At 42.8% G+C, this 27,440-nt stretch overlaps 2 protein-coding genes across 2 annotated transcripts in view; one reads left to right on the plus strand and one right to left on the minus strand.

Annotated features, from left to right (window-relative positions):
- The first annotated feature begins 7,451 nt into the window (after positions 1–7,451).
- Positions 7,452–16,080, plus strand: GJA10 (gap junction protein alpha 10). The gene is made up of 2 exons (XM_066314318.1): positions 7,452–8,780; positions 16,042–16,080. The coding sequence occupies exons 1-2, from the start codon at positions 7,452–7,454 to the stop codon at positions 16,078–16,080; spliced, it is 1,368 nt and encodes a 455-aa protein (XP_066170415.1).
- A 6,318-nt stretch (positions 16,081–22,398) lies between these two features.
- Positions 22,399–27,440, minus strand: part of BACH2 (BTB domain and CNC homolog 2) — a 79,579-nt gene continuing 74,537 nt past the window's right edge. Inside the window, exon 5 of the mRNA XM_066315142.1 lies at positions 22,399–25,443. Coding sequence (XP_066171239.1) covers positions 24,964–25,443 — 480 coding nt within the window. The 3' untranslated portion in view covers positions 22,399–24,963. The remainder of the gene's footprint in view (positions 25,444–27,440) is intronic.

Here is a 27,440-nt window from a genome sequence, read left to right on the forward strand (position 1 = left end):
AAATTCTAATCAAAACTCTTAATTAAAACCCATGTATATCAATACACACAACCCTCTGGCTAGAACTTGCATTCCCCCAGGCAACATTAGGATATTACGAAAACAATCCATTTCCCCATAATTCACATCTAGAGAAGTCCGGTCAGAATTGTCCACTTCCTCTATCCCCTCTTCAAAATAGTCTTTCTCAGTTCTTTTACTGACTTTTTCCTCAGTGCTCGCTCTCTCGCTCTCTCTCTCTCTCGCTCTCGCTCTCGCTCTCGCTCTCTCTCTCTCTACATTTCAAATGTCTTCCACGGAGGAGGGAAAAGTCTTTGCTTAGAATTTTTCTTCTTCAGCAGACTCAAGGTCACAGATGATAGGAGAGAGGAAGAGAAAGCGCAGGCTCAAGAACATTGATAGATGAAATCTTCTCCACCCCTGGTCAGACTTCAAGCGATTTAAACTCAGATCAGCTTCCTGGGGCTCTGGAGAAAAAGTTCTTAAAAGCCTCTCCTCCTTCGGACCAGCGGCTCTGGCAGCCAAGGCCCAGAGCACGGCCACCGTGGTCCTGGCGCAGGGCCAGACTCTGGTCTGCAGTCCTCCTCCTCCTCCTCTCCCCATCGGAGGGGCCGGGAGGGGACATGGCCAGCCTCACCCACTGTCCCACAGGCAGGGCCACCCCCAGGCCCGGCAGCCTGGCCCTGGGGGGGACCAGCCCAACCCTGACACACGAGGGGATGTTACCTTCTCCGTGACCAGCGAAGGAAAGAGCCTGAGTCACCTGAAAAGTTCGGATTTAAGGCTGTGTTTTCAGAGGCGTAGAAACACTCCTATTCGTCGACCAATGTGTCAATCACAATCCATTCTAAACCACCACACCAACACATACATTTTTACAGGATTCTGTTTAATGGATGTGAATACTCAAAAATTTTCCAGAGTTGAAATTCAGAGAGGGGTTCATGGAGATGTGCATGATAGTGAAATCATGGGGCATTGAATTTTGAGGGATTCTCTCTAAGGCAGTGTCTGTTGGCAGCTAAAGGTGCACGTACAACAGTTGTCTTATCTCAGGACACTTCTCTTAGATGGCAGCAACACAGCTATTCCCATTAAGGCTTTCCTCTAACTGTATTCACTCGAAAACCAGATGCAGAATAATCTTTAGCAATTTATCTTCATGAAGGGAGGCAGCAGTAATAAAGCATGCTGGGGAACAGTCTTAAAGATTTCATAGAAGAATCTATAAAATCAGTCAAGAGGCATTTCAAGAGCAGAATTGGCTTTGCTAGGCAAGATGGATAAAGTTTCAGGAGTGGCTGTGGTGGTTCCTGTGAAAGGTATCTTGCTCCAGAAGGAGCAAGTTAGTACCAGAAGTAATGCTAATATTTGTCTGTAGTAAAATGGAAAAAGAAGTTCAAGTGAAGTGATTTTTTTAGTAAGCCAAGGTGTTTCTAGACAGTGAAGGTGCACTGTACCAGGTTAGTGGTTTAGGCTAAAAAAATTCTGTAGTCTCATCTTTGTACTTCATGCCCATACCTGAACGGCTTTGGCTGTAGCCTGTTGTCCAGCTTAGTGTTCACATCCAATCTGTGATGTGTTTGGTGAGACAGCAGAAAGCGTGTGCACTTTGAAATGCTTTTGACCCCGTACTGTAAGCTTTGTTGTGATGTGAGAATTGTAAAGTATTAGTACAAGGAAATGGTGCTGTATGTGTTATAAGAAGATTACTATTAGTTCACACATACATATTTTTCTGTTTTTCAAATGTGTTGAGTCCCTGACAAGAATATCAAAACCTGCAATGCTTTAAAAAGTGTATTTGGACCTAATACTAGAATAACTTACTTTGTTCTTACTAGCTGGCACTTCTAATTTAGAATCAAAAATGGTCCTGAGTTGGAAGGGACCTACAAGGATCCAGCTCCTGGCCCTGCAGAGGACAGGCCCAAGAATCCCACCATCTGCCTGAGAGTTGTCCAAAAGCTTCTTGAACTCTTGTCAGACTTGGTGCTGTGACCACTCCTCTGGGAAGGCTCAGCCCCCTTCTGAAGCTTTTTCTAATAGTCAACCTAAACCTTTCCTGATACAACTTGCACCATTTCCTTCACTGGGCACTGGGCACCACTGGCAATGAGAGGAGATTGGCATCTGCCCCTCCTCTTCCCCTCACAAAGCTGTAGATTGCAATGAGGTCTCCTCCAGGCTGAACAGACCAAGCGACTTCAGCTGGCTTCCCCTCAAGGCCCTTCACTGTCATCGTTGCCCTCCTTTGGATGCTCTCTCCTATAGCTCAATGTCTTTCTTACACTGTGGCATCCAAAACTGCCTCCAGCACTCAAGAAGAGGCTGCCCCAGTGCAGAGCAGAGCAGAACAATCCCCTCCCTTGCCTGGCTGGTGATGCTGTGCCTGATGCACCCCTTGACATGCTTGGCCCTCCTGGCTGCCAGGACACTGCTGGCCCATGGTCAGCTTGCCATTGACTAGGACTCTTTCTGTGGCTCTGCTTTCCAGCATCTCATTCCTCAGTCTGCAGGTACATCCAGGGCCGCCCCCTCCCATATGCAGAATCCCATCACACACGAGACAAAGTAAATGCCCCATACTGGATTTGGATACTGGGGTTTATTGAACAACCACCAGGACCAGACCTTTCACCCTGCTTGGTTGTGATCATCTCCTGCCCCGGCACTATGTTCCTTGGGTCTCTGCTTCCCAGCAGGGAAGTCACTCCTGCTCCAGGAAGGTCAGGCATGAAGATGCACTGGTTCCCACCGAGCTGCTTTCTCACAGCTGCCTATTCCAGTCACCACTGGCCAAGGTCCCATCTCTCTGATCTGCAGGATATATTCCCTCCCACCACATCCACACACAGCCTGCTGTCATTCACACTCTGTCTACGGCAGACGCTGATAGCAAGGGCATGACCCGAGGCACCACAGATTCTTGCTTCTCTCCAAATGCAAACACCACCATCCCTCTGCCCTCACCCTGCTTCCTTTTTATGCTCAATAAATCCGTTGACTTGGTCTGTTAACAAGCTTGTATGAGCAGTCCTTTAACAACATTAATTATTCTGCTGCTAAAGCAGAAATGCAAAAAATTATCCCTGAAGAGCCCACTGTCACCTGCCCTGTCCCCTGAGAAAACCAAAACTTTAAATCAGGTTGCTCTGAGGGCAGAGTGAAGTAGGCAGCCTGTGGTGCTGGACCTGTCAGGGGGTAAGGTGGGATGGGGCAGAATGTGCTGGGCCCAGATTGAGCTGCTTCAGCAGTGAACAGAGCTCATTCTCTGACAGGACAGACACATCATATGTGCTGCACCTCTTGCTCTTTTCTTAAGTTTTCACAGCCAGCAGAGGTGAAGGGGGTGCTCGTGAGAAGCACCTGGGCACCATGGAAGATGCTGGAGATGTCAGGTCAACAACATCTGATGAGACAGCAGAGAGGACCCAGGCCTGAGTCAAAGGTCTGAGACTGCTGAAGCAGCAAAGTAAAGCTTTAGGGACTTGGTGATGAGAAAGAAGAGATGTGAAAATAAAATGGCAATGACAGGTATGTAAGAGTATATGGATGAGAAAAGCCTGTGGAGGTCTGGGTGGTTCAGATGAATATTAACACATCTCTCAGGGGTGAAGAATGTAGTTCTACTGCCCCTAAAGTATTTGTTTGTAATTTGAGCATAAACCATACATCTACTGTGTTAGGCTGAGGCTAGAGGAAAGGTGCTGCAGCCACCTCATCTGCAGCAGGGCAGAGCTGTGAAGGCATATTCAGACAGGACTTTCAGGGATACATGTATGGCTTGTGCAAGAGAGAAGGATGCAGTGGTGCATAAATCAGAGATAATTCCGAAGAAGAGGCGAGGCTACTGTCCTTTGAGAACTGGCCACTGGTTAGTAGGAGTATCTTCAGGGAGAAGAGCCTGAAATAGAAATCATGCATGTGCTCTCTGAAATGGAAGAAAAGGGCTATAAGTTCCACAACAAAGGAGGAAAAAACAAGTATTTGGAATTTCCATAAAATTTAGGCCTGGGCCTGGGCAGGAGTAGGCAGTAGGTCTTAGTATCAGCAACTCAGTTCTGGTGGCTCCAATTTCTCACAAAATACCATTTTGACAACTCGCCTTCCTTTTTTAAACCTTACCTCTTACAGATAATCAGTTCTGGCTGGGCTTGAGGGTGACTATTCAATGCAGCTGATGAAGAGTTACTGTGCTGAAAGCTTGTGTTGCTAACTTAAGACTCGAGTCTTAGTCCTCATGGCCTCCATTTTCAAAGGCTCAGTCTAACACATCCTAAATTAACTCACCAGGCAACAGAGTATGAAATCGGACATGACCGATCGATCCTCGAGCATTGATTCAAAGCGAAACTAATGGAATGTAAAGAAAATGTAAGACTCTGTTGTACTGTAAAGGCTACCTATTTAGCCATTGTACAAAACAAAATTTCATTTGGGAACTGGGTAGAGGTGTAAAGTTCGAAGAACTGATTAAAACAAGGCATAGGGACGTTGGAAACTGCTGCCATACAGATTAAGCCTTGGGGGAATGGCTTTGTTAGATGCCACTGACTAAAATAATTGCATGATAATTTTGGCTAGAGGCACCATCCTATCATCTCATGATTTTTAAACTGTGCATGAGTTTAGACATGCTACATAAAACTGAGAAGCCCGTTCAGTGTACCACGTCTATGCTTTGGCTCTTGGGGAAAAGAAAAAAAAGGAAAAAAAAAGATGTCCTAGGACTCTCAAAGAGAGATCTCTGAGAAATAACAACAAGCAGTTCTGCATGCTTCTTTTGCAGTGCTGTAAGAGACTAACCAAGGGCTTTCTCCTAAGGTAAGTGGCAGAAAAATAATTCTTCCTAGGGCAGTATGGAGCAGGCAGGTGCGTGTCAGACTTGAAGCAATGCAAATTAAATCCACAAGTATTTGCATCTTAATATTTAACTTCTGACAAGAAATTTAAAGTTTAATGCTGCTTTTTCTTACCTCAACTGATGAAAACCTGGCATGAATATAACATAGAGGTGATTTGAATAGTGGCAAATGACAAGATGATTTTTTAAGAAGTAAAAAAATAAAATAAAAAAAAAACCCGAAGGAACTTCCTCCAAGAGAAATGGTGGATTTCCATCTGGTTTTAACTGATTACATGCATGAAATTTTACTGTTTGAAATAACTATAGAAAAATACTTGGGCAGACAAAAGATAGTATAATGAGAAATGTCTCGGGTATGTGCTTTCTATACTAAAAATGGTATATTTCTAGTCTAGAATGCTAGTAGTATAGAATAGGCTACACTACTAGGACTTCTAGTCTACTAGTAAACTGGAAACAGTATCATTGATGTTTAAGATTACTGTCTTACAGTAAACTGAAATTATTCTGTTTCACAGAACTCAAATTAAAAGCAGGAAAGGGGAAAAAATGGAAAAATTATACACACATTGCTATGGCAAGGCTGTGAAGTAGTTTGGGCTGATTTCTTGGAAATGCTGGCTTTTGTGACTCTAAACTAACTTCTTTATTTTATAGACAGTGTTCATTGTGTCATTATTTATACTGCAGTTCTACCAGTGCAGAACTGAGGGGAAGTGTCCTGGTATCAAAGGCTCACTTAAAGGGTGAATTATACCATTTCTACAATTACTGTTCCAGAACAGACAATGACAGTTTTTACTGCTAGAGAATTTGATCTTTGGAATTAAAACATATTTATCCCTGACTTTACATTGTAGCATCACACTTGGGGTTTTGTGGTTTGGTGGGGGTGTTTTGCTGAGTCGATCAATTTCTGTGAGAGATCAGCCATTTGCAAGGCACTGAATGTACCTAAAGCTCCTTTGCTTAACTGTTGCCGTGGACTACAATAATTATTGCTGACTTTGTTTTCCTCATGTGTCTCATTGCAATGATATGTGTGGGAGGGAAGGAGTGCGGAAACAATATATTCTCAGTGTATAACAACACCTAAGAAATTGCTTGACTAGATATGTTTCCTTAGCCAGTTCTATGTGTGAAAATTCAAATTTGCAGACAAAAACAATCCCAGAAACATAATAATAAAGCCTGTAGGATGCCTTTGCTGAGAATGACTTCACTGCTGATTACAACTGTAAATTTTTACTTGGCATGTGAATAACTATAGCCTTGAAGCAAAACTGAACTACCTGGGGTTGTGTCATGAACCAAGCCATATTAATAAAGGTGATATCACCCAGCTATGGTATCATTTAAATATAGACAAGATTTTGGGCACATTAACCATCAACTTTCAAAAAGAACAGCCTAGAAATGGCACTTTACTAAAGTTAGTGGTTTAGTGGAATTTGGGATGTTTTGAAAGTATTGTAGCATAAAAAAATTCAAGTGTGAACCCTAAGGTAGATAGGATCCCAGTTGCTTTCAGTAATTTATTGCCATATTAGTAGAAAAAGTTCCAGAGACGCAACGCCAAACATGCAATTGATTCACAAATGAATAGTCAAATATCTTTCATTTCAATTCCCCACATTACCTGAAGCTCCAAAATAAATCTTCAAAAGAAGCAGCTGGTAAATTAAGCAGAACATGGAGCAATTTGCTTGAGAGTCAGTTTCTGGGAAAGAGGTAGTTTAAAAGATTTTCACACACTCACAGTTAAAACCCTCCACATCGCTCTGATTTCATTATCTCATACGTTAAAATTTATAATTAAGACACAGTAAAACTTGATGCATAAAAATAAAGGTATTAACCCTAGTAGCACTCAGTTTATTGATATTATCCTACAACTGAGACTGCAAATGTACAGCTACATGTAAATCAGCTACTTATCTGTAGTTTTAGGAAGCCAAGAGAGAAGCTTGTGAATTGTTACCAAGGTAGGTGGGAAAATATTGGAAGGATTGCACTAGAATTGCTACTACCTTGGGGTAAAAAATGAGACTTTTTTTAAAGTCACAGTTATAGGACACCTCTCAAAACTTTATCCAATAAATTAAAGCCAAGAACATTATCTATTATGGCAAAACTATGGCAAATCCATAGTTAATGTGGAATGGAGTGGGTGAAGAATTAAACTGTGGTTGGCAAAGGATTTGCAAGGTGGGAAAAAAGTCATCTTCATTTCTAGTGGGAAGAAAATAATATAAAACTATGGGCAATTATGAAGTTCTGTGGCTTACAGCTGAAATCAATCTCTCTTAATCTTAAAATAATCTCACACTTGCGTCTCACACTTGCATCTTTGACCAGTAATCATGAAGTTTGAATTCATTTAAAGACCCAGCAAGTAGAAAACGATGATGAACTTCTAAGAAGAACTCTCCAGCTACTGGAAGAATGTATCTGAAAGACATTTATTAAAATTTAAACAAATAAACAACAACAAATAAACTAAAAATGGCCATATCCAAAAGAAATCCATCATTGCAGGAAAATAATTCTTTGGTTTTTTTCCAGAAATGAACTTCTGACCATGGGGGACTGGAACTTGTTGGGCAGCATCCTTGAAGAAGTGCACATCCACTCCACCATAGTTGGCAAAATCTGGCTCACAATCCTATTCATATTCCGGATGCTGGTGCTGGGAGTGGCTGCTGAAGATGTCTGGGATGACGAGCAGTCTGAGTTCATCTGCAACACAGAGCAACCCGGCTGCAACAACATCTGTTACGACAAAGCCTTCCCCATCTCTTTGATCAGATACTGGGTACTGCAGATCATATTTGTCTCCTCCCCATCTTTGGTGTACATGGGCCATGCGCTCTACAGGTTAAGGGCGCTGGAGAAAGAGCGGCAGAGCAGGAAAGCCCAGCTGCGGGCTCAGCTCGAGGACCTGGAGCCCATGCTCGAGGAACACAGGAGAGTGGAGAGAGAACTGCGTAAGCTGGAGGAACAGAAGAAAGTGAATAAGGCGCCCCTGAGAGGGTCCCTGCTGCGCACCTATGTCCTACATATCCTGACCCGCTCGGTGGTCGAAGTGGGCTTTATGATAGGTCAGTATCTTTTATACGGGTTTCACATGTCTCCCCTTTACAAATGCACTCGGCCCCCTTGCCCTAACACGGTGGATTGTTTTGTGTCCCGACCCACAGAGAAGACCATCTTTATGGTTTTCATGAACAGCATCGCCGCAGTCTCCCTCTTCCTCAACATCCTCGAAATCGCCCACCTGGGCATAAAGAAGATCCAGAAGAGCCTGTGCGGGCAGCCGCAGTGGCCGGCGGGCCCCTCCGAGGAGGACCCCAGCCTGTACAACTCCAAGAAGAGCTCGGTGGTGCCCCCGCCGCCCTGCCCGGCCAGCAACGCGTCCCCGCCGCGCCCCGCGCCCGCGCCGCTCCCGCCGCCGCCGCCCGCCGCCGCCGCGCCTCCGCCGGCCCGGCAGCACCGCGGGCAGCTCCGGGGCACGCCGCCGCCGCGCCGCCGGCACCACGGACAGCACCAGCCGCCCTCGTCCAGCAGCGAGGAGGCGCCGCGGGCGGCCCCGGCGGGCGGCGGGGCGGGGGCGGCGGTCGCTGCCCGCCGGGCGCCGCGCAGGCACAGCCGGGTGAGCGCCTGCCGGGATCCGGATGAGGAGCGCGGCGACTCCCCGGACAGCGGGCACTGCCCGGGCACCCGCAAGTCCAGCTTCCTTTCCCGCGTGCTCGCCGGGAGCGACAGCGAGAGCACCGCCTCCCGCCGCGGCTCCGGCCCCGGCCCCGGCCCCGGCCCCGGCCCCGGCTCCGGCTCCGGCTCGGAGGGGAAGCGCCGCCAGGAGGGCGCGCCCAGCCCGCCGCCCGCAGCCTCGGGACGCCGCGTGTCCATGGCAAGTAGCGCCCGGGACAGCCCGCGGGAGGGGGGCGGCGGGGGAGCTCGGCACCCTGTGCCGGCCCCGGGGAGGAGGGGGCCACCAAGGGGGCGGAACGGCTCGGGAAGCGCTTCCAACACAGCCCCAGCGCCCCGCGGCCGCCCGGACAAAGCCAAGCTCCCCAACGCTCGGCCTCCTTCTGCGGTGAAAGCAGGAACACCAGGGAATTACTGAGTCCCGAAGAGCTCTAAGTCACCGAATCACAGCTCCTTTATACTCATTCCATCATCCCAATCAACTTGACGAGGATTGTCCCAGGGAAAACAGCTTCAGCTCCAGTCACTGTAAGAAAGAGAAGCTTTGAATGCATTAAGTTCGATGACACAACTTATCTCAGTTTCAGGTTTGTCCCACAGGTGACCTCCAAGTTGAATAATTGTTCTATGAATAAATCAAAAGATCTACATGTAAGAACATCCACCAAATAATTGCAATGCCAGAGCGGACTACAGATTTCTTTTTCAGCAGCTCTTCGTATTCTTTGGCCACATGCTCTAGGCTTGCTTACAGTCATACTGTTGATAAGATACAGCACTCACATTAGAAAATCAAAAAGGCTTTCTTAAAAGTGATTTGAATTCCAGTCGCCTCAGATCACAGGTTTTGTTCTTTGAGAGCATAGAGGCTTCTTTGCAATTGCTTGCAGTAGCAAGCCCATACATACCTTTTTATAGGGCATGTAATAAACAAGATTACTTCACAGAGTGTTCAAAGTCATAGATTCTGTTCAATTTTTTTTGTTTGTTCTTCCTAAGCACACCCCCTCGCTTTTTTTTTTTCCTATATGCAAAACAAAAAACCTAACCAACCGACCAACTTCAAATCTTTTGTAGTAAGAAACACAAGACACCATTACATTGCTCATCCAAAAACTGTTTGTGAGTTCCAGTTTTTATGCGGTTACAGTTCCTGCAATAAGTCTGCCGGTGTAAACCATATTAAATTGTCACTTAAGGGCAATTCAACCACTTTCCACTTCAATCTTTCTAATACAGGGAGAGGGCCTGGAGCCTAATCTGTTGATCTTCTGGGTTTTGATACTCAGATAGAAGGCTCTTTAAAAAGGTGAAGTGCAGGAAGTTATTCAAAGCAAGACAGAATTTCAGTAGCATTCTGTTGAGAACTCACAGAAGTTGCTTGGCAGCTTTTCCTGCGTAATGACAATGATTCCACCTTCCAGGGGAGATCGTCAGAGAAATATAGTCAGTTTGTAAAACAATGTCATTACTCTCGAAAGTAACACTCTTCCAGCATGCTGTCTGTGGAGATCATTATGTATAGGACTTGTACTAGCATTTTAAAATGTGGCTGATGTAGGTATGCTACCTGGTGCTTCCTGCTTACAGCATGCAGTATTTAAAAGTACACATAATTCTTAAAACAACCGAGGCAAGGTTTTGGCAAATACACTTTATTCTGGCACTGCTGTAGCATTTTTATGAATACTGATCTCAATACACAAATATGCTGGTGCATCATAAATATGTTGAACCTAGACATTAAAGCTTGAATAGTCTTCCAGTCTGTATTCCTCAGTTCCTATACTAACTATTTGATTTGGTCAGGGGCTTTGGTTTGATTTGGTTTGATTTCCAAAAGATAAAAATCATGTATCAATGATAGAATCATAGAATGATTTGGATTGGAAGGGATTTTAAAGATCATCTAGTTCCATCTAGTTTCTCTGTCAGAGGACACCTTCCACTAGACCAGGTTGCCCAAAGCCCCATCAAGCCCAGCCTTGAGCACTTCCAGGGATGGGGCATGCACAACTTCTCTGGGCAACCAGTTCCAGTACCTCACCACCCTCACACTAAAGAATTTCTTCCTACTGAACCCACACTCTTTCAGTTTAAAGCAATTTCTCCTTGTCCTATCACTACAAGCCCTTGCTAACTGTCCCTCTCCAGTTCTCTTGTAAGCTCCCTTTTACTAACTGGAAGGCCACTATTAGGTCACCTTGGATCCTTCTCCAAGCTGAACAACCCCAGTTCTCTCAGCCTTTCCTCATAGGAGAGGTAATGTGTAGATAAAAGAAAAATGTGTATGATTAGATTCAAAATCTACTGATTGTATTTTAAAAAAAGTACTTAAAAGTAATAATATTTTAAAAATTCCAAACAAAGCATACAAAAACTTTACCTACTGCCATCCTTGATTAACAGTGACTTGCAACAGTAATGCAAGGAAAGCACAGACACTTTTAATATAACAGTGGATCCACATGCACATACTCTAAAGAGCCAAAATACAGTCTTTTCTAACCTGAGTGTTACTAATTTAAGCTGGGTAGCGTAACAGTAGAATTTACACTAATCTTCAATTTTCTTTGATAACTTGCCCAAACTATCATCTTTATTTCCATACTTCAAGTTTTTCTTTTTCCCCTCTGCCACAATTCCCAATTTCCCACACTATTCTGCCACAATTTGTCTGTAGCATTCTTTGTATTAAGTTCAATGAGAGAGGAGTATCAACTCAACATTGAAAACATCACTTTGTACAGCTCAGTAACCATTCTAATAACCTCCAAACAAATACATACTCATGTTCTTTGCTAAGACAGCAGGACAGCTGCAGCTGCCCACAAACACCATAGTTTCCTTCCCAGCTGAAAGAAAACATCAACATTTCACAAAATCCATCCATCTGATACTGCAAGAGTCTTCAGACAAGTTGACTGCACTCTGAGGTGAGGCATTGAAAGCATCGAGCAAGTCTAATGGTACAGTTTATGGATGCCTGATCTTCAGCCAGTGATGAGCTTTTTTCTGACCAATATTATCAACCAATGCCATTTCCACCCCAAAACTGAATCTCTAACAAGTAAATGATAATCATTAGGGACAAATAAATGTTTCAAAAGTTACCTCTCATTATGCATTGCACCCACTGGATCAAACTATGAAGACCAGGTTGTGGATAGTAATGGGCTGGATCATATAATGGGATTTTTTTCATAAGTACAAAACCACATCTCTCAAAGAGAACAGGAAGTTTGTCTTAGAACTTCCTCTTTGGAGGAAAGGTTAATTTGGACCCTTAAGAAAGAATGCATTTAATTCTTCACCGAAAACCCCTATGAAACAGCGCAGTAGGATATAGACTACAAAATGCATGTTTGGCTGTCAGGATTCCTCAGCTTTTCCAGACTTCAGTTCAAAACAGACCAGCTCTATATATAAAAAAGAAGAAATGCCCTTCCCATTGGTAGGATTTATACAGACCAGCCATATTTGGCCACAATACAAACTGGAAGGCTGTTTAAAACTTCCTTATCTGGAATTGGTGGAAATGAAGAACCATTTCGTCATTTCACATCCAACTGCAGCATAAACCCCTGACAAAATATTTACATTGCAAATGGTTAGTTTTTCACCCAAACCTTCCACTCTTCATGTTCTGTTCCATTTCTTTCACGTGGCATTATCCAAAGTTAATCATTATGCAGACAACGAAGCAAAAGTGAGAGAGACAGAAAACCTAAAAACTTACTTGACTAAAGATCCATTGGGGAAAAAAACCACCACTTCTTTTGAGCCACTGCTGGACAAGCTTTAGGATTATTAGATTCTGAGGACAGACCAAGAAAACTGGACCTTCAAGCACACAGCAAAGCAAAGGTGGAGAGTCAATGCATGACATGAGGGTTATTTTCAACTGATTTCATTCCATCTAAACACAATGGCAAGAGCACTGCTGACTATATGGATGAGCTAATCTCAATAAAATGTTACAAAATTCTACACAGACAGAGGAGTCCGGCAACTGTGTACAGCTGAAGTCAGACTATCTGCAAGCCTCCAAAACCTTGGTCCTGAGGACCACAGTCAGCATGCTTTGAAGTGACAGGAAACAGATTTTTCACTGAGAACTGTATACAAGCTAATAATTTCCAAGGCTTACTTAGAGGATACATCTTAGAGAATAAACAGTATTTTATCTTTTAAGAGATATGGTGGGTACACACATAGTTCGGCCCTAATGTTTGCATCTCTCACCACAGTTTAACTTTTATTTAAGGGGAGATACAGCTATGGAGCAAAAGGGCATCTTCTGCATGGTCCCAGGCTGCGAGACTGCCTGAGGAGAAGCATACCTTAGATGGCAGCTTTTCACACACAACTGCATGAAAAGAGCTTCACTGAATTTAGTATATCCATAACCATAGCTGACAGCCAGCAGGTGGATCCACAAAAGGTGTGTAGGAATTATGCTGCTGTCAACAGGATTCTGCACATGAATGATGTGAGAAAAAAACCCTTCATAATTTGCACCAGTCAAGGTCTTAACTGGTGGATAATACATGCTTAAGCTTGATGAGATTAACAGACTGATGCACTCAAAGATCAGTATATAATGAGTACAGATACAACTTGTACTCTCATAAAAATAGGCAGGGTCAGGAATTACAGACCAGAATAGACACCTGGTTCTTGGAGCATGGCACTGAGGGGTACTGTTTCACAGCCTCTGCATGCAAGACTATGTCAAGCCATTAGGACCATTCAATAACTCTCTTCTTATCTTTGGGGGCATGAAAAACAGATCTGAGCACTCCAAATGAACAGAGAAGGCAGCAGCTTTACTTCCAAAGGCACTGTTTGCCAGAATCAAGCAGTCTTTCTCCTCACCCATTTCCTGCAAGCCAGGGAGCGACTGCAGGATGATCAGAAAGCTCAGCTGAGATGACTAGCCTGATGTTCCATCTTCAGAATGTCACAATATCTTCCCAATTCAATAGCTGAATGCAGGCATTTCTACAAAAGCTGGAGGCTGGGTGGTGTTTCATTGCTAGCTGCATTTGAAGTCTTTGCTAGCTGTCTTTCCCACCCTTCTAAAGCAGAAGATTCCAATTCCATGTTACATGGGCAGGATGTCCAGCATCAGTTCTTTTGGGTCTTTATGTAGATGATAGTTTTCTAAAGAATTCTATGGTGTGCTCTAAAACCCAGGAGTTTTAATTTGGGATTGGGAATATTTACATTAGATTGGCTACTCTCTTCACAAAGAGACTAACTTTCAGATGATTTGAAACTAATTATCATATTTGCAACCCATGCCTAAACCTGTATTAAGAGAACTACCGTGCTCATGCTCTTGCTCATGCCCATGGGTATTCCAAGAAGATGGGGGGCTTGACATTATCTAATGTTTGTCTTTCGTCTTGAAGCCATGATAAGTTCCTAAATCAAAAAACAAAACTGGAAATCGTTAGAAGACATATAATGATCTTAGCAACCAAAATTACTAGATCAAGATTTTCATAAAGAATTAGGCATTTTAGGCACTATAGAGTTTTGTTTTTCAAGAAGTGCTGCATCTTCCCCATCCTCTCCTTCAGAGACAGTACCCTGTTCTTTCACAGTGTCATTTTTCTAAGTCTGTGTTTTGGGATACAATGTAACCAATCTATCTTTAAAACCAAGGCTCCCTTCTCATAGTGAATGAAGGGAATAAAATCGACAATGAAGCAGGTGGTGACACGGATAATCTCAGATTGGAGAATTAGTCTGAGATAGTGCTGCTGATTTTCATCTTTTGCAGAAAAGAAAGTCTCTGGGGCTGAAATCCTGGTTCTGTTGAAGTTGTGAACATTTTACAATTCACTAGGTTTGGTTCCCTCATTGCACTGCTCTTTTATTCCTCCATGCTGTTCAATTTTTGCCTGTTTCTCAATTCTCCATTCAGCTTTGAGCCTCTTACCCACTGGGAAAACATTCCATAGTGAGCAGGATAGGGAAGAGAAAGCTGCTGTTCAGCATGAGTGCTTGCCATCTTCTTCAGAACAGGGCATATTTACTCAACCTTTCAACAACGTGTGAGGAATAAATACCCACTCATTTAACCAGCTGCTCACCTGCTCTTGCTTCTGGGGTTGCAACAGCTTGATAAGAGTGAATGTACATTGAAATAACAAACCTGATAACCACGGAGGATTTATTTATACAGCTGAGCTCCACCAGGAAAATCTGCAGGTGGAGTAAGGGACTGGCAAAACCCTGTGTTCCTCTAGGATTTTTGAGAATCCTTAAAGGTATTCACATTTACATCTGCTGGACAATACTGCTGGTTTTGTACAGTTTTTTCAGTGTAAACATCTCTCTAAAAAAGAAATAAAGCCCACAGTACTTGTATTTTATTCTGCCCTGGAGCACTCAGAATAAATTTTGTGCTGATGATAGCATGTGTATCAATTATCCTGTAAAAGCCACTTGGCCACCCAAAGGTAACCGTTCACAAACACAGATAAACTTTGGGTGTCAGCAGCACTTAAACACTAATTAACCCTTATGAGGATTTGTGCAGCAACAAACAAATAAACTGGATTTTAGAAAGTGGAACTTTTTTAAATTGAGCCCATCTTTGTAAGGTTTTAAAGAGTTAAAAAATATACAAACTAGGTACAGGAAGAGCTACTAGGGCAGGTTCACTGATTTCAAACAAATTACTAAATGACAGAATTATAGAATCAGAATGGTTTGGGTTTAAAAGGACATTAAAAATCATCTAGTTCCAATCCCCACACCCATGGGCAGGGATTCCATTAGACCATGTTGCTCAAAGTCCCATCCTATCTGGCCTTGAACACTTCCAGGGATTGTGCATCCACAAATGCTCAGAGCAACCTGTTCCAGTGCCTCATCACCCTCACAGTAAAGAATTTCTTTCTACCTAATCTAAACTGACTCTCTTTCCACTTAAAGCCATTACCCTTTGTCCTGTCACTATGCCCTTGCAACAGTCCTTCTTCAGCTTTGCTCTAAGTCCTCTTCAGGTAGTGGAAGGTGCTATAAGGTCTTCCTGAAGCCTTCTCCAGGCTGAACACCCTAACTCACCCTGTCTTCACAGGACAGTGTCCCAGCCCCTCTGATCATCCTCATGGCCCTCCTCTGGACTTGCTCCAGCAGGTCCATGACATTCTTATATCGGGGTCCCAGAGTTGGAGGCAACACTCCAGGTGAGGTCTCAAGAGGAGCCAAGTAGAGAGGGAGAATCACCTTCCTCAACCCGCTGGTCACACCAATGCATTCAAGGTGTTCCCCTCTTCCCACCCTCCCCCTAGCCTTGAACAAAGCCCTACCAGGTAAGTATGTTGTTAGCTAAACACCAGATTCCCTTAACTATGTATGTGCTGGGGTTAATTACTATGATAGCATTTCCCTTTCTCCTTTAAGCCAATTCAGTTTCTTGCTTTCTTTCTCTTGTTATCTTTCAGAGCATGCTCCTAGAACTATCATCCATCATGAAAAAGTAAAGACATTCTAAGGAGAAGAAATAAACTAAGGGACTGAGCACAAACTGCCTTCAGCAGAGATGAAAAGCAGATTTTCTTCATTATGTTCTCCTCTCTCACTGCTAAATTGATAACACAGTTTAAAAAAGCAAATACTTTGTTCCTCCATTTCATGCCAATCCCAGCTGTACTATACTCTGACTGCTGGTTTTAGTGGGTAGCTCACTCCACAACTCAAGATTTCTCTCACGTAGACTGAGCTGAATCTTGTCAGTGTGTGCTGCCACTGCAGAAACAGCCTTGTGTCTTTGGGGAGCATTTTGGGATGTACAACTTGTTGTGCATGCCAGTGGTGTTCATATCAGAAACCAGCCGGATCCACACAACTTCAAGGTAGCGTAAGACCCAAGGCACGGACAACAAAGGAATAGTTTGATTTGAAAGTAACTTGGGAGGCTACGTGGCTTCTATCTCTCCAGACTTCAGCAGCTGATGAATAAAAAGACAGAGGGAACACTCATGGAATCTGAAAGAAAATTAAAGAGAGAAAAAACGAGCTGAAGAATATCTGCTGCTTGTCTGCCTGTGCTAATGCAATCCTCAAACTCGGATAGAGCCTTTCCATGCTAATATAGCCTTCTCGTAGCTAATGCTTTTGAATTCAGAATTGAAACTAAGTGATATCAGACAATTTACTTTAAATGCAACTTTCCAGTTTGCTGTTTGAGAAGATCACATCATGGTAATAAAAACCTTATTTGCTTCATTCACAGTCTCATTAATTCATGCAGAAGAACCAAAAGACAAGCAAAGCCACAAAGCTGATTTCAGTTTGCTAGTACAGCCTGTCTTAGGAGGGTTGGCTTTCTGGGTTGTATGTAGCTCAAGGAAGCAGCCCAAGAAAGCAACCCTTCCACTGGTTTACCTGGAAAATAAAGCACTTTCTCCTGACTATCCCTGATCCTGTTTCTGGCCACATACTTTACGCTGCTTTTATTTGCCAAGCTTGTCACAGTTCACATTTGCTATCACCACAGCAGAGAGCAATGCTTGGAACAAGTTTGTTTGCTATGCAGCTTTCCCTAAGCATAAAAATCCTCCATGACTTGGCATCTCTAAGGCAAGGCTAGCAGAAACCAGGACTGCAGGAAAATATGTCTAGCATAGATTGCAGTGTTTTGGTTTTTTTCAAGAGCACATGGTCTATATTCATATTCTGCCTCACTCGAAACTTGAAGTGGTGACCATTAAATGCTAGCAGCAACTGAGGGATGGAGAAACAACTCTGTTAACATACTTTGTCTACTTCCACGTTGTGTAGACACTGTGGATACAACATCTTCTGACAGATTTGATGGGGTGTGAAGCCTTCTTCATATATGCTCAACAGGAAGATCTGGAAAACTGAGTAATGCAACTGGAAAGTAACATTTGATTTTTTGTTCCATGAGAATTTTGATTGAAACATAGCAGGCAACTTTCACTTCTGCAGATGGAGAAGAATGCAGCCTCCATCTCTAAGATTGGTGGCCAAGGGAACACCGTCTACAGTCTTCTGTCTGGTGATGAAAAAGGCTGGGGACCTCCCTGTAGCAGCCTGCCCTCCTCCCCACTCCACAGAGTATTATCCCAGCAAGCGTGGGGGCCATGGTAGGACAACTGGTTGTGCCATTCTCCCCTCCCTGGGTCTCCTCCTGCCAAGCTGCTGAGTGGGCTCCCAGCTTGCACCCAATACAAGGAGAGAGGTGGTTGATGTGGGACCCCCACAGCACAAACACCTCCCCACTAGACCCCATGTCCTTCTTGTGGTAAATAGCACCTAAAGCTGTTGTAATTTCTTCTTTCCCTTCTGGCTTTCCTGCTAATGGTCCATGGCACAAATTTCCTCTTTCAGAAAGGAATACTACAGAGATTTTTCAGCTATGTTTTGTTTCTACAGAAACCTCAGTTTCTCTCAGATTTTCCTTAAAGGGGAAACAAACCTCAGCCTCTTCCCTTACCTTCCAAAAAGTACACTGGCACTTGGAAGACCAAAACAAAGACTGAGCAGAATTGCCTTAAGTCATGCACTAGGGGAATGGGTATAGATACAGCTTATTTCATCTTCCAAAAAAACTTATTTCATGTTTTCATCTTCCAAAAAAACTTATTTCATGTTTGCAACGGAACACCCTGGGCTGTTCCTGCAGATCAAAGGTAACTGGATCCCTGGATCAAAGACTACTGGTGAATTAGTAGCAGGACCACGTGAGTAGAAGTCTCTTCAGCAGTCAGAGATTCACCTGGCAATAACAACCACATCCAACCCACCCTCCTATAGCTCACCTACAGCCCACGAGTTAACTGAGCCCTGCAACATCGATTTCAGAGTCAAGATGAGACAATTTACAATACATAATGATATGTCTTTATTTCATCAACAGAAATGGTGTCTAGACAAAATTCAGTTAACACTAGCAATTCAAATGAATGAAAAGGGTTGGGTTTTTTTTCATTTTTGTTTTTTTGCACAATACTGTATTTACAATGAGTAAATGACATTTTAAATTCATTAGTTCATAGCAATGCTTTCTTCCAAAAAGGTAAAAATTCTTAGTAACAGAGAGTAAGCATCAACAGCCACCTCATTTATTTATACAATAAAAATCACAAGAAACCACAGTCACCTAGAAAAAAAAATAAAGACAAGCTTAAGAACTAGTACAATAAAATGATGCATTGAATTAAGTTACATTAATCGCATAGAATTTGTGTAAAAAGTATGTAGAAAAAACACCTGATGTAACCTGTTACAGTCATTGACCAGTTATGAGAGGTACAGAGGGTTATACAGGTAGATATGTGTGAAAACTGTCCATACTGTTTGACCTGGGGAGGAAGAGAAGAGGGGTTGCACCCCCTTGCATACACTGATAAAACCCTGTTTTGAATATGGCCTCTGAAGTTTGTAAGGCATATATAAGAGGTGCACTTGTAACCAACTGGTTCTGGAACAAACTCTTAGGGCATCCCCACCCTTGAAATCAAAGGTGATGCTTGCAACTTTGAGTAAACAACCACGCACCGAATATCACCAGAGTGTTTAGTATCACTCCTGCTGGTCTGAGGGATCCAGAGACCTTCAGGCAGAGCAAACGCAGCAGTGAGAACAGGACTGAAACCATGCACGTTTCTCTCACATCACAGATGCAGGGTACCACTGGCCTGGGCGGGGTGCTGCCAGCCACAACCCCCAGCACGGGGCAGCTGCTCCCTGCCCTGCCCACATCCCAGAGTGTGGGCTCCTCTGGCTGCAGGGATGAGCCCATCGTGGACTGCAGACCCCGCCTGGCTCCCTCCAAAGCCGGGGGGTGAGGGGAAGGGGGTCGTTTGGGTTCGTAGCCTGGGACCATCTCTGCTTCTAAGCAATCAATGAAATCAAACACTGCCAGTTCCCATTTCTATTTTGGGATGCTAGTTTCTTTCTGCATGTCCTTAATTAGCCAAAAGGGACAACACTGGCACTGCACGAACCACACAGTGACTTTGACTTATGGCAAGGGCTCTGCCCACAGTCACTTAAGTTTGTACAAGAACAGGAGTCATCTAACTGGCTTTTTAGCAGTCGTTTGGTTGGGGTTGGTTTAAGCTTATAAAAAGATATTTTTAGCATTCCTTCCTGCCAAAAAGTGATTTTATTTGCAAAAACGGCAATATTATCCCTGTAATACCTTAAAATGCTTATCAATAATTGACTTCGATATAAATAATATCTATCTTGGTGGAGTGTAGGAAAATACTGTACACTTAGTCTTTGCAAGTAATGCCATTTAAATTTTGAGAGTAAAGGGAATAATTATTCTACAGACCACCACCAATAGATCTTTTAAATATACACACAGTATTTGAACATATGCATATACACATATATTGTATTCTACAGCATCAGACCTGATGCCTGAGTCATAAAATACTCCAGGGAGTATTATAAATATACATATATGTATTATAAACAGGAAAATACACAAACGCACACTCTGACTAGAATTATTGATGTATGTATATGTACATACATACACGTATTTTATATATGGATGCAAAATTAACTTGGACTGTGTTGGCAGAGACAAAACTGAAACGAAGTCAAAATCTGTTGAGAAAATTTTTAACAGGAAAGAGAGCAGAAATTCTTTATGTTAATAGTTTGAGTTTCACCTCACTTCTGATAAAAATAAAACTGCTCCATACTTAGCAGATCCCCTCCTTATGCAAAGCCGCTGCTCATACTGAGCTAAAACTTCTCAAGGCAGCCCTAAAATAGAGACTTTTAAAATGCTGTAGCCATGGGCTACAACATTCACCCGGAGGCACCTTCAAAAGCATCTCAGATCCGGGAAAAAAAAGGTGGAAGCAGCACTCCTTGTAGCAATGGTGGAGGATGTGAAGTGGAACAAAATGTGAGCCTGTGGAGAGCTGGCAGATGTCCACTCTGTCTCACTGCAAAATTCACTACATGTCTCCTATTCTGTGAATGCACCCCTTGCTCTCTCTTCACCACCACAGCAGTGGATTACAAGACATAGGCGAGGATGTGGTGTTGATTCTGGAATGGCAATGCTTCAACCATGCTTTCTCCTAGTGGATCATTTTTCATTTCATTACAGGATTATAGTGATTCCAGCATGCAGATTTGTTTTATTTACTAGGCAACCATGAAGTCACATATTAAAAAAATTAACTATATATCTAGGCATTTTAACTTCTGTTTAAGCACTCTTTAGGATACAGACATGATGAAGTGTCGCACTCCAGATTAACAACCACGGTATCAGCATTAATCATTTCTCTGGCAGGAGTTAATCCACTTAGCAAAGTTACGTATCTTGTTCCCACTCTCCTTTTTAAAGAGAAGTAGCAGTTAGCATACTAATCACTGTGGCTTGCTTTTGCAGCACATTTTACTTCCTTGGGAAAAAAATAATACAGGGATTAGATCCAAAAATATAGTGCATCTTAAAAGCAGCATATACCCTTAGAAAGACATTTAATAAATTACTTGTACAATATATAAAATAATAGTTTTATACTGCAGCATCAAACTCTTGACGCCTGAGTCATCATGTTAGGAAGTCAGTAATATAAATACTGGGATCTCCTGATAACACAGTCAACATTTTTTGCTTTTGTTTTGCTTGTTTTCTGTTTTGTTTTCATTCCTTTTTTAAAAAATTTATTTTTTCACTACCTTTTTGTTCCAGAATCAGCTTGCAATGAGCTCTAATTGTGTTCAAGGCACCCCCAGAGAACGCAGAGAAACAAACACATTATATAGTGTAGTACTCACCTGACAAAGCATAACAAGCCTAAATGAAATGAGGTTTCCTGGCAATACAAGTATAGCAATGGCAGAAGAAAAGGAGGACTAGATACAGACTGGACAGAGCTCCAAGGACTCACATGCCTATGGGAGCAGAGCAGTGCTCATCGGGGAGATGGAGTCTCACCACGCCATTCCCAAGCAACGCCCAGCAGGAGAAATGCTGCATGTATCCTCTTTGACAAATGCAAAGAGATTCTTAAGATCACAGTGACCACTGGCCAAACTCTTAGAATTCTGCAGTCAGATTTTTTTTTTTTCAGTCTTTCCAATGATATTTTGTGGTCATTTGGTTTGACCTCATGAGACAAGAACAGTTGGGTATGTAAACTGATGTCCAGGGTCTGAAACTAATTCTCCCAGTATCTTCCTTTAACGTTAGCCCAGTAACTGCTTTGAAAGCCACATGGTTCAAAATAGCAAAAAAACCTCAAAACAAAATAGAAACAAAAAACAACCACCACCACCACCACCATCAAAAAAACCCCACTGAAAAACCATGATACATGTAAATATAGGAAGCAATGACACAAAATCAGCCACTTCTAATGGGAAAGAATGAAATCAAACATCCAGAAAAGCTTGCAGGGGAGGGAAAGAGAGAGACGAGAGAAAGGTTGAGGAAGAGACACTTATTTGAGCAGTGGTTTTAAATATCAGTTCCCAAGGTAGAGGAAATCAAGAGACCCAGCACCAGTATGAGGCCAGGTCAAACCTAAGAGCTGCAGCGCAATGCGTTGTGTGGGTGGGTTTTTTAAACCGTTGGAATGAGGTCAAGAGTACCAGTTGCACATGAGTTGTTAGTAGAGTAAATCTTCATGTCAGGAAGCAAGTTAAAACTTGGTTTTATACTCATAAAACATTCTATCTATTCATATATATAGGAGGTCACTTAAAAATAAAAAAGGCAACAGAAAAACATATTTAAAATACTGTGTCAGTTGACCCTTCCCTCCCGCCCACCCCAACCCCTCCCCCCCCCAAGTAGCTATGACTCTATAATGTGATTCACATTTAGTTTTAAATTCTAGCTTTCACCATGGTCTCATAGAAACAAAACTTCTCTGCGAAGCACAGAACTGCTTTGCAACGTCAACAAATTCAAAGGAAAATCAAATCCCACCTCCCCACCAAAGAGTTTCTCAGTGAAGTTACCTGCAAAGGATGGTTGGGAGGGGGTTCAGATATTTTTAGGTTAAGCTCTTTTAAAAAGGAAGGACAACTCCTCTCCCTTTTTCAACCGTGTGAACTAGGAGTTTATGGCATTTGTATATTTTTTAACATTTAAAGGTAAGGATTTTGTACAGTAATGATTAATACTTAAACATAAATATTTTCCTACATTATATACTAGTTTTTTTTTGTACATGCGGGGAAAAAAAGTATTTTCAACAAACATGGCACATGCTATATGCATTTCCTCCTCAGCAGCTTGGCTACAATTACAATAGTTTGCATGAGGAGGATAAAAGCAAGACTTTGTGGCGAGTGGGCGACAGTCCATGAGCACAGTCTGAAGATGGAAGAAAGTGGAGAGAGGGAGCTGATTCCTTCTCCAGGGTTCAAGATGCTGATCTACTTGAGTGCCTCAAAAAACCACCAGCGCACACCTCTAGTGTAAACGTTAGCACAGAAGACCACATTATCGCTCAGTGCTTCTGAGAAGCTGCTTCCCCACGCTTCTTTTTTTTTTTTTTTTTTTTTTTTTTTTTTAACAGGTGTGAACAGCTGGTCATTTTTTTTTCAGTGAGAACAAACAATATCAGCCAATAAAGCACATGACAGTTGTCGTCAATAAAGCCACACAACCTGGCACACGTAGGGCAAAGAACCACAAAATAAAAACTCAGTACACTTAGAACAGTAATAATTATTAAAAAAGCATTAGGAGGTTGTTCTTCTGTCTACACTGTACATACAGATGTTATGCTTGGAAAGCTGCTGTCTCACACAGTCATAACATGAGTCAACATTAAGATACAAGTCCAATACAGTTACAACTAAGCCAATTCACTGAGTAGTCTCCTTTGAGACAGCGCTCTTTTAGCTGCAGTTTGTGCTGAGGGCAATGCTGCAGGATGAGAGGATCCTGGAACACAACAATTTGATGGGTAAGTGACCAAATTGGGTGTTGGCAAATGTATGTTTTGCTCTTAGAGGATACAGTGCTAGCTGGACTTCCGTAAGGAAGCCAAAGTCAACAACTAGGGGTGTGATCCTGCAACTCTGCCTACCTAGGCAGGGTCACTGACTTCACCAGACCCACCTCTGCAACTTGGGCCTGATGGGGAGAACAGGTAATGTCTGAGGACAGCTGAGGTCAGGCTCTGGGGACTAGCCGGAGCAGCATTTGCTTCCATGAGTAAAGGATGCAGAGTGGGGCTGGAGAAAAAGCCCCCAGGTATATTGACGTGATCTCTGTTTGCTTTACTTCGTGGAACATCTGATGAATTGATCCAGTTGTCAAATACACTTTTCTCTAAAGAGTGAAATATACTTTCCCCTATAAGACTCCAAAAGCATCATTAACAGCACTTAAACTTGGTTTGTGAAACAGAAAGAAGTCTAAATATAAAAATAATTCAAGCAGATTCTCTTTACAAATTGTATAGTGAATTCAGTATTTGGCAAGACCATTGTTACTACATAATGAGCTCCTGAGTGTTTGTCTATTAGATAAAAATTTTCTATTTCCTTTAAGCCATAAAGCAAAGAAAACCATATACTCAAGTTATCCTGAAGTCGTGACTTCATTTATGAAAAGAGGTTTGACCAGAAACTCAGTGCAAGTGGCAAAGTTGACCATTACTGTACAGTATCTGCAAGAAAATAAAATAACTCCACATTGCTCAAGTGGCACGAAATGGCTGTGCCAAAAAAATTGTCTATAATAAAATCTCAAATAAGTTTCTGACATTAAAGTTTTATAAATAAGTACAAATTGAATGCTATTGCTGAACTGCGAACTGAGGAAAAAAATTATCGTGTAACAAGTTACCAAACTAGTTCTAGCATCAAAGACAAAAAGGAATGTTGGAACTTGTTTGTACAATAGAAATGAAAGCTTCCAGTTTGTAGGATGAGAAAAATTGAGGCATGCAGGGACTCTTGCATATGGATATATATATTTTATATATATTATATATAATATGTACAGTTTAGCTATAAAACTTTGATGTGTAAAGAAGCTGTCTTCAATGAAAAATTGAACATTCAGAGGAAATTCCTGAGTTAGGGTTTTGTGACATGGGCCACTGAGAAAAAAGCTGCGGTTGGGTCCTCAGAGGTGTTATGTCCATCCCTGTTAAGATTGAAATCAACATACAAAAACAGACAGTGTTGCCACTGCTTCGTTCCCTGCCTGAGCAAGGGATAGCACCATTGTGAAGAGAACTCCTGCTTGTAGAGAGGAGGGAATACTTAAAAACAGTATTGCTGCTAAGACCACTGTAGTGTGCACCAAATACGTTCTTCTAGACAACAAATGAACACTGCCACTGGCTGACTGAAGAACACCTGACCAGGTGTAACGTTAAGGTTACGAGTCACTAGGTGTAATCTTTCCTAGGTTGTTCATCTGTTGTACATTTATCAGTCATTTCCTGACAGAAGTCTACCGTGACCGTTTGGCTGCTCTGCTCTGGTGGAAGCTCTCTCTCGGGGTAAGTACCTGCGTCGGCTCCATCCAATCCCGCACCAGCCGAACAATTCTCCGAGATGTTGTTGGGCAGCCAGGATGCTCCCAGCTGCACTGAGCCTTGCTCTGAGCAGCACTGCATGCTCTCCCCGACGCACTGGGAGGTCACCAGGCTCTGCTCCACACCAGCTGGGGCGGGGCTGATGGTGGTGACCGGCTGTAGATCCATGGGTCTGAGAACAGGGCAGTATCGATGGAGAGCTTGGATCTGTTCCGGGCTCTGCATGTCTCTACACACTTCTTGGGAAAGACACGAGAAGTTGTCTAACAATTCTCCCATGCTTGCTTTCAGTTGGTTCCTTTCTGAGAGCAATTTCTCTTTCTCACACACCTGAAAAAGAAAGAAGGTGTCTTAGGCAGAGGAAGGGTAACTGCCTGCTCACTTTGGGCATGTATGCAGCAGCGCCCAAGAACACCAACATGTCACACCTGTTTTCAAATGGCCGGAGGAAAAGTCACAAAGACAACAAGTATTTGACCACCACAGTCTGTGTAGTCTTGGGACTACAGTAGTAGTCCCAAGTAGTTTGGGAAACATCTGGAGAAAAACATTTGAACTGGAAGATGATAGAATCACAAGTTATTCCCACAGAACTGTTCCCTTTATAAAGTAAGGCTGCCTGACAGATGATACAAAAGAAGTCTGAACAAAACATTCAGAGGGAGAAGTGTCGTTTCCCATCTCATAAGCAAGAAAATGGTTAAATTCCTGAAGTGAGAATAAGCTGCTGATATTCGGTTCAGCCTTGAACTGTCAGGTTGGCTGCTTAGGCTGCCCCTGCAGCTCTGTTACCACCAAGAGAGATGAGTTTATTCAGAAGAGAGGATCTAAGTGTGCTCTGCGGCCAGCACCATGGCTTGTTTTCTTACATTCTGGTGCCTAATGGTTTGGGCTTGATCTAATATAGGTATTTTTATGGACCCAGCCCAGGGTTTTACATCTAAAAAATGGTGTTGACTGAGTGTAGACTGACTGGGATAGTCTTGCGTCTCCTTCTGTCTCAGGCAGGTGGGCATACAGCTCGAGTGAGTAGATGAGATTTTGTAGAGTACCAGAACTATTTCCAGAGCTGAGCTGGCCCCAAAAGCAGCGCAGCCACGTATCTCACCTAGTAACACTGCTAAACCCAAGATGTCTCAGCATCTGAAGTGTGAAAGCTCCACAACTCAGATAATCCAACTATGGGTGGTTGTTGACAGCTGATAGTATTGCCCCGGGTCCAGAGCCCACACCGGAGGCGTACAGCTGTGTGATGCGAAAGAGAGCAGTGCACATGAAAAGAACTAACTGCTAAAATATTGATAAATCTATCAAGAAAGCATAAAAATAATAAAAAAATAAACAGATGCTCAAGTACATCTTGAGATGATGAATTATGGAGGAGAATATGCTGCGAGTTTGCAGGGAAAAAAGGGAATGTGAGTGGGTAGATGAATGAGTGAGAGAAAGCAGGCAAAAAAAATTACCTATCAAACTCTAAGGATACAACCATTTCACTCACTGTCTGCTGTGAAACCATCTGTGTCAAGAAGATGGGTGACTTACAGTAAGTAACTACAGAGGGAAAAGGGGTCTTTCATAAAAAACACCCAGCCAAGTGAAAAACCCTTAAACCACAGCACCATTATGTAATTCATGAGACTGGAAACTGCTGATCACAAAGTGGACAGAAGATAACAAAGGAATTTCCAGTGGTCATGTGTTGTATGTTTATTCTTTTCCCCGTCCCTGTCTTCCAGCTCAGGGGCTGACTTGTACACAGAGAAATCTGTACACGGTCCTACTATTGAGTAAGATTGGGGAAAAGAAAGCCTTAAGTACTTCAGCCTTTTCCTCCTTCTTTGTTGCTATGTTTTTCCTGTATTCAATAAAGGATGGAGATTCTCCTTGGCCTTCCTTTTGTTGCTTGTCTATTTATAAAAATATTTTTGTTGTCATTTACAGCAGTAGCCAGATTAAGTTCTAGTTGGACTTTTGCCCTTCTAATCCTCTCCCTGCATAACTTCATTATATCCTTGTAGTCCTCCTGAGATGCTGTCCTTTCTTCCAAAGATAATAAAACAATTTTTTCCTTCAGTTCCAGCCAAAACTCTCTGTTCAGCCAGGCTGGTATTCTCCAGTGTCTCATATTTTGGCACAGGGGATCAGCCTTCTCCTGTGCCTGAAAGATTTGCTTCTTGAAGAATGTCCAGCCTTCCTGGACTCTCCTGCCCTTCAGTACTCCCGCCTAAGAGATTTTCCCAACCAGACTCCTGAACAAGCCAAAGTCTGCATTCTGGAAGTCCAAGGTTGCAGTTCTGCTGACCTTCCTTCTTATTCTCCAACAA

This window comes from Sylvia atricapilla, chromosome 3 (assembly GCF_009819655.1).
Source record: "Sylvia atricapilla isolate bSylAtr1 chromosome 3, bSylAtr1.pri, whole genome shotgun sequence".
In the NCBI taxonomy this organism is placed as follows: domain Eukaryota; kingdom Metazoa; phylum Chordata; class Aves; order Passeriformes; family Sylviidae; genus Sylvia; species Sylvia atricapilla.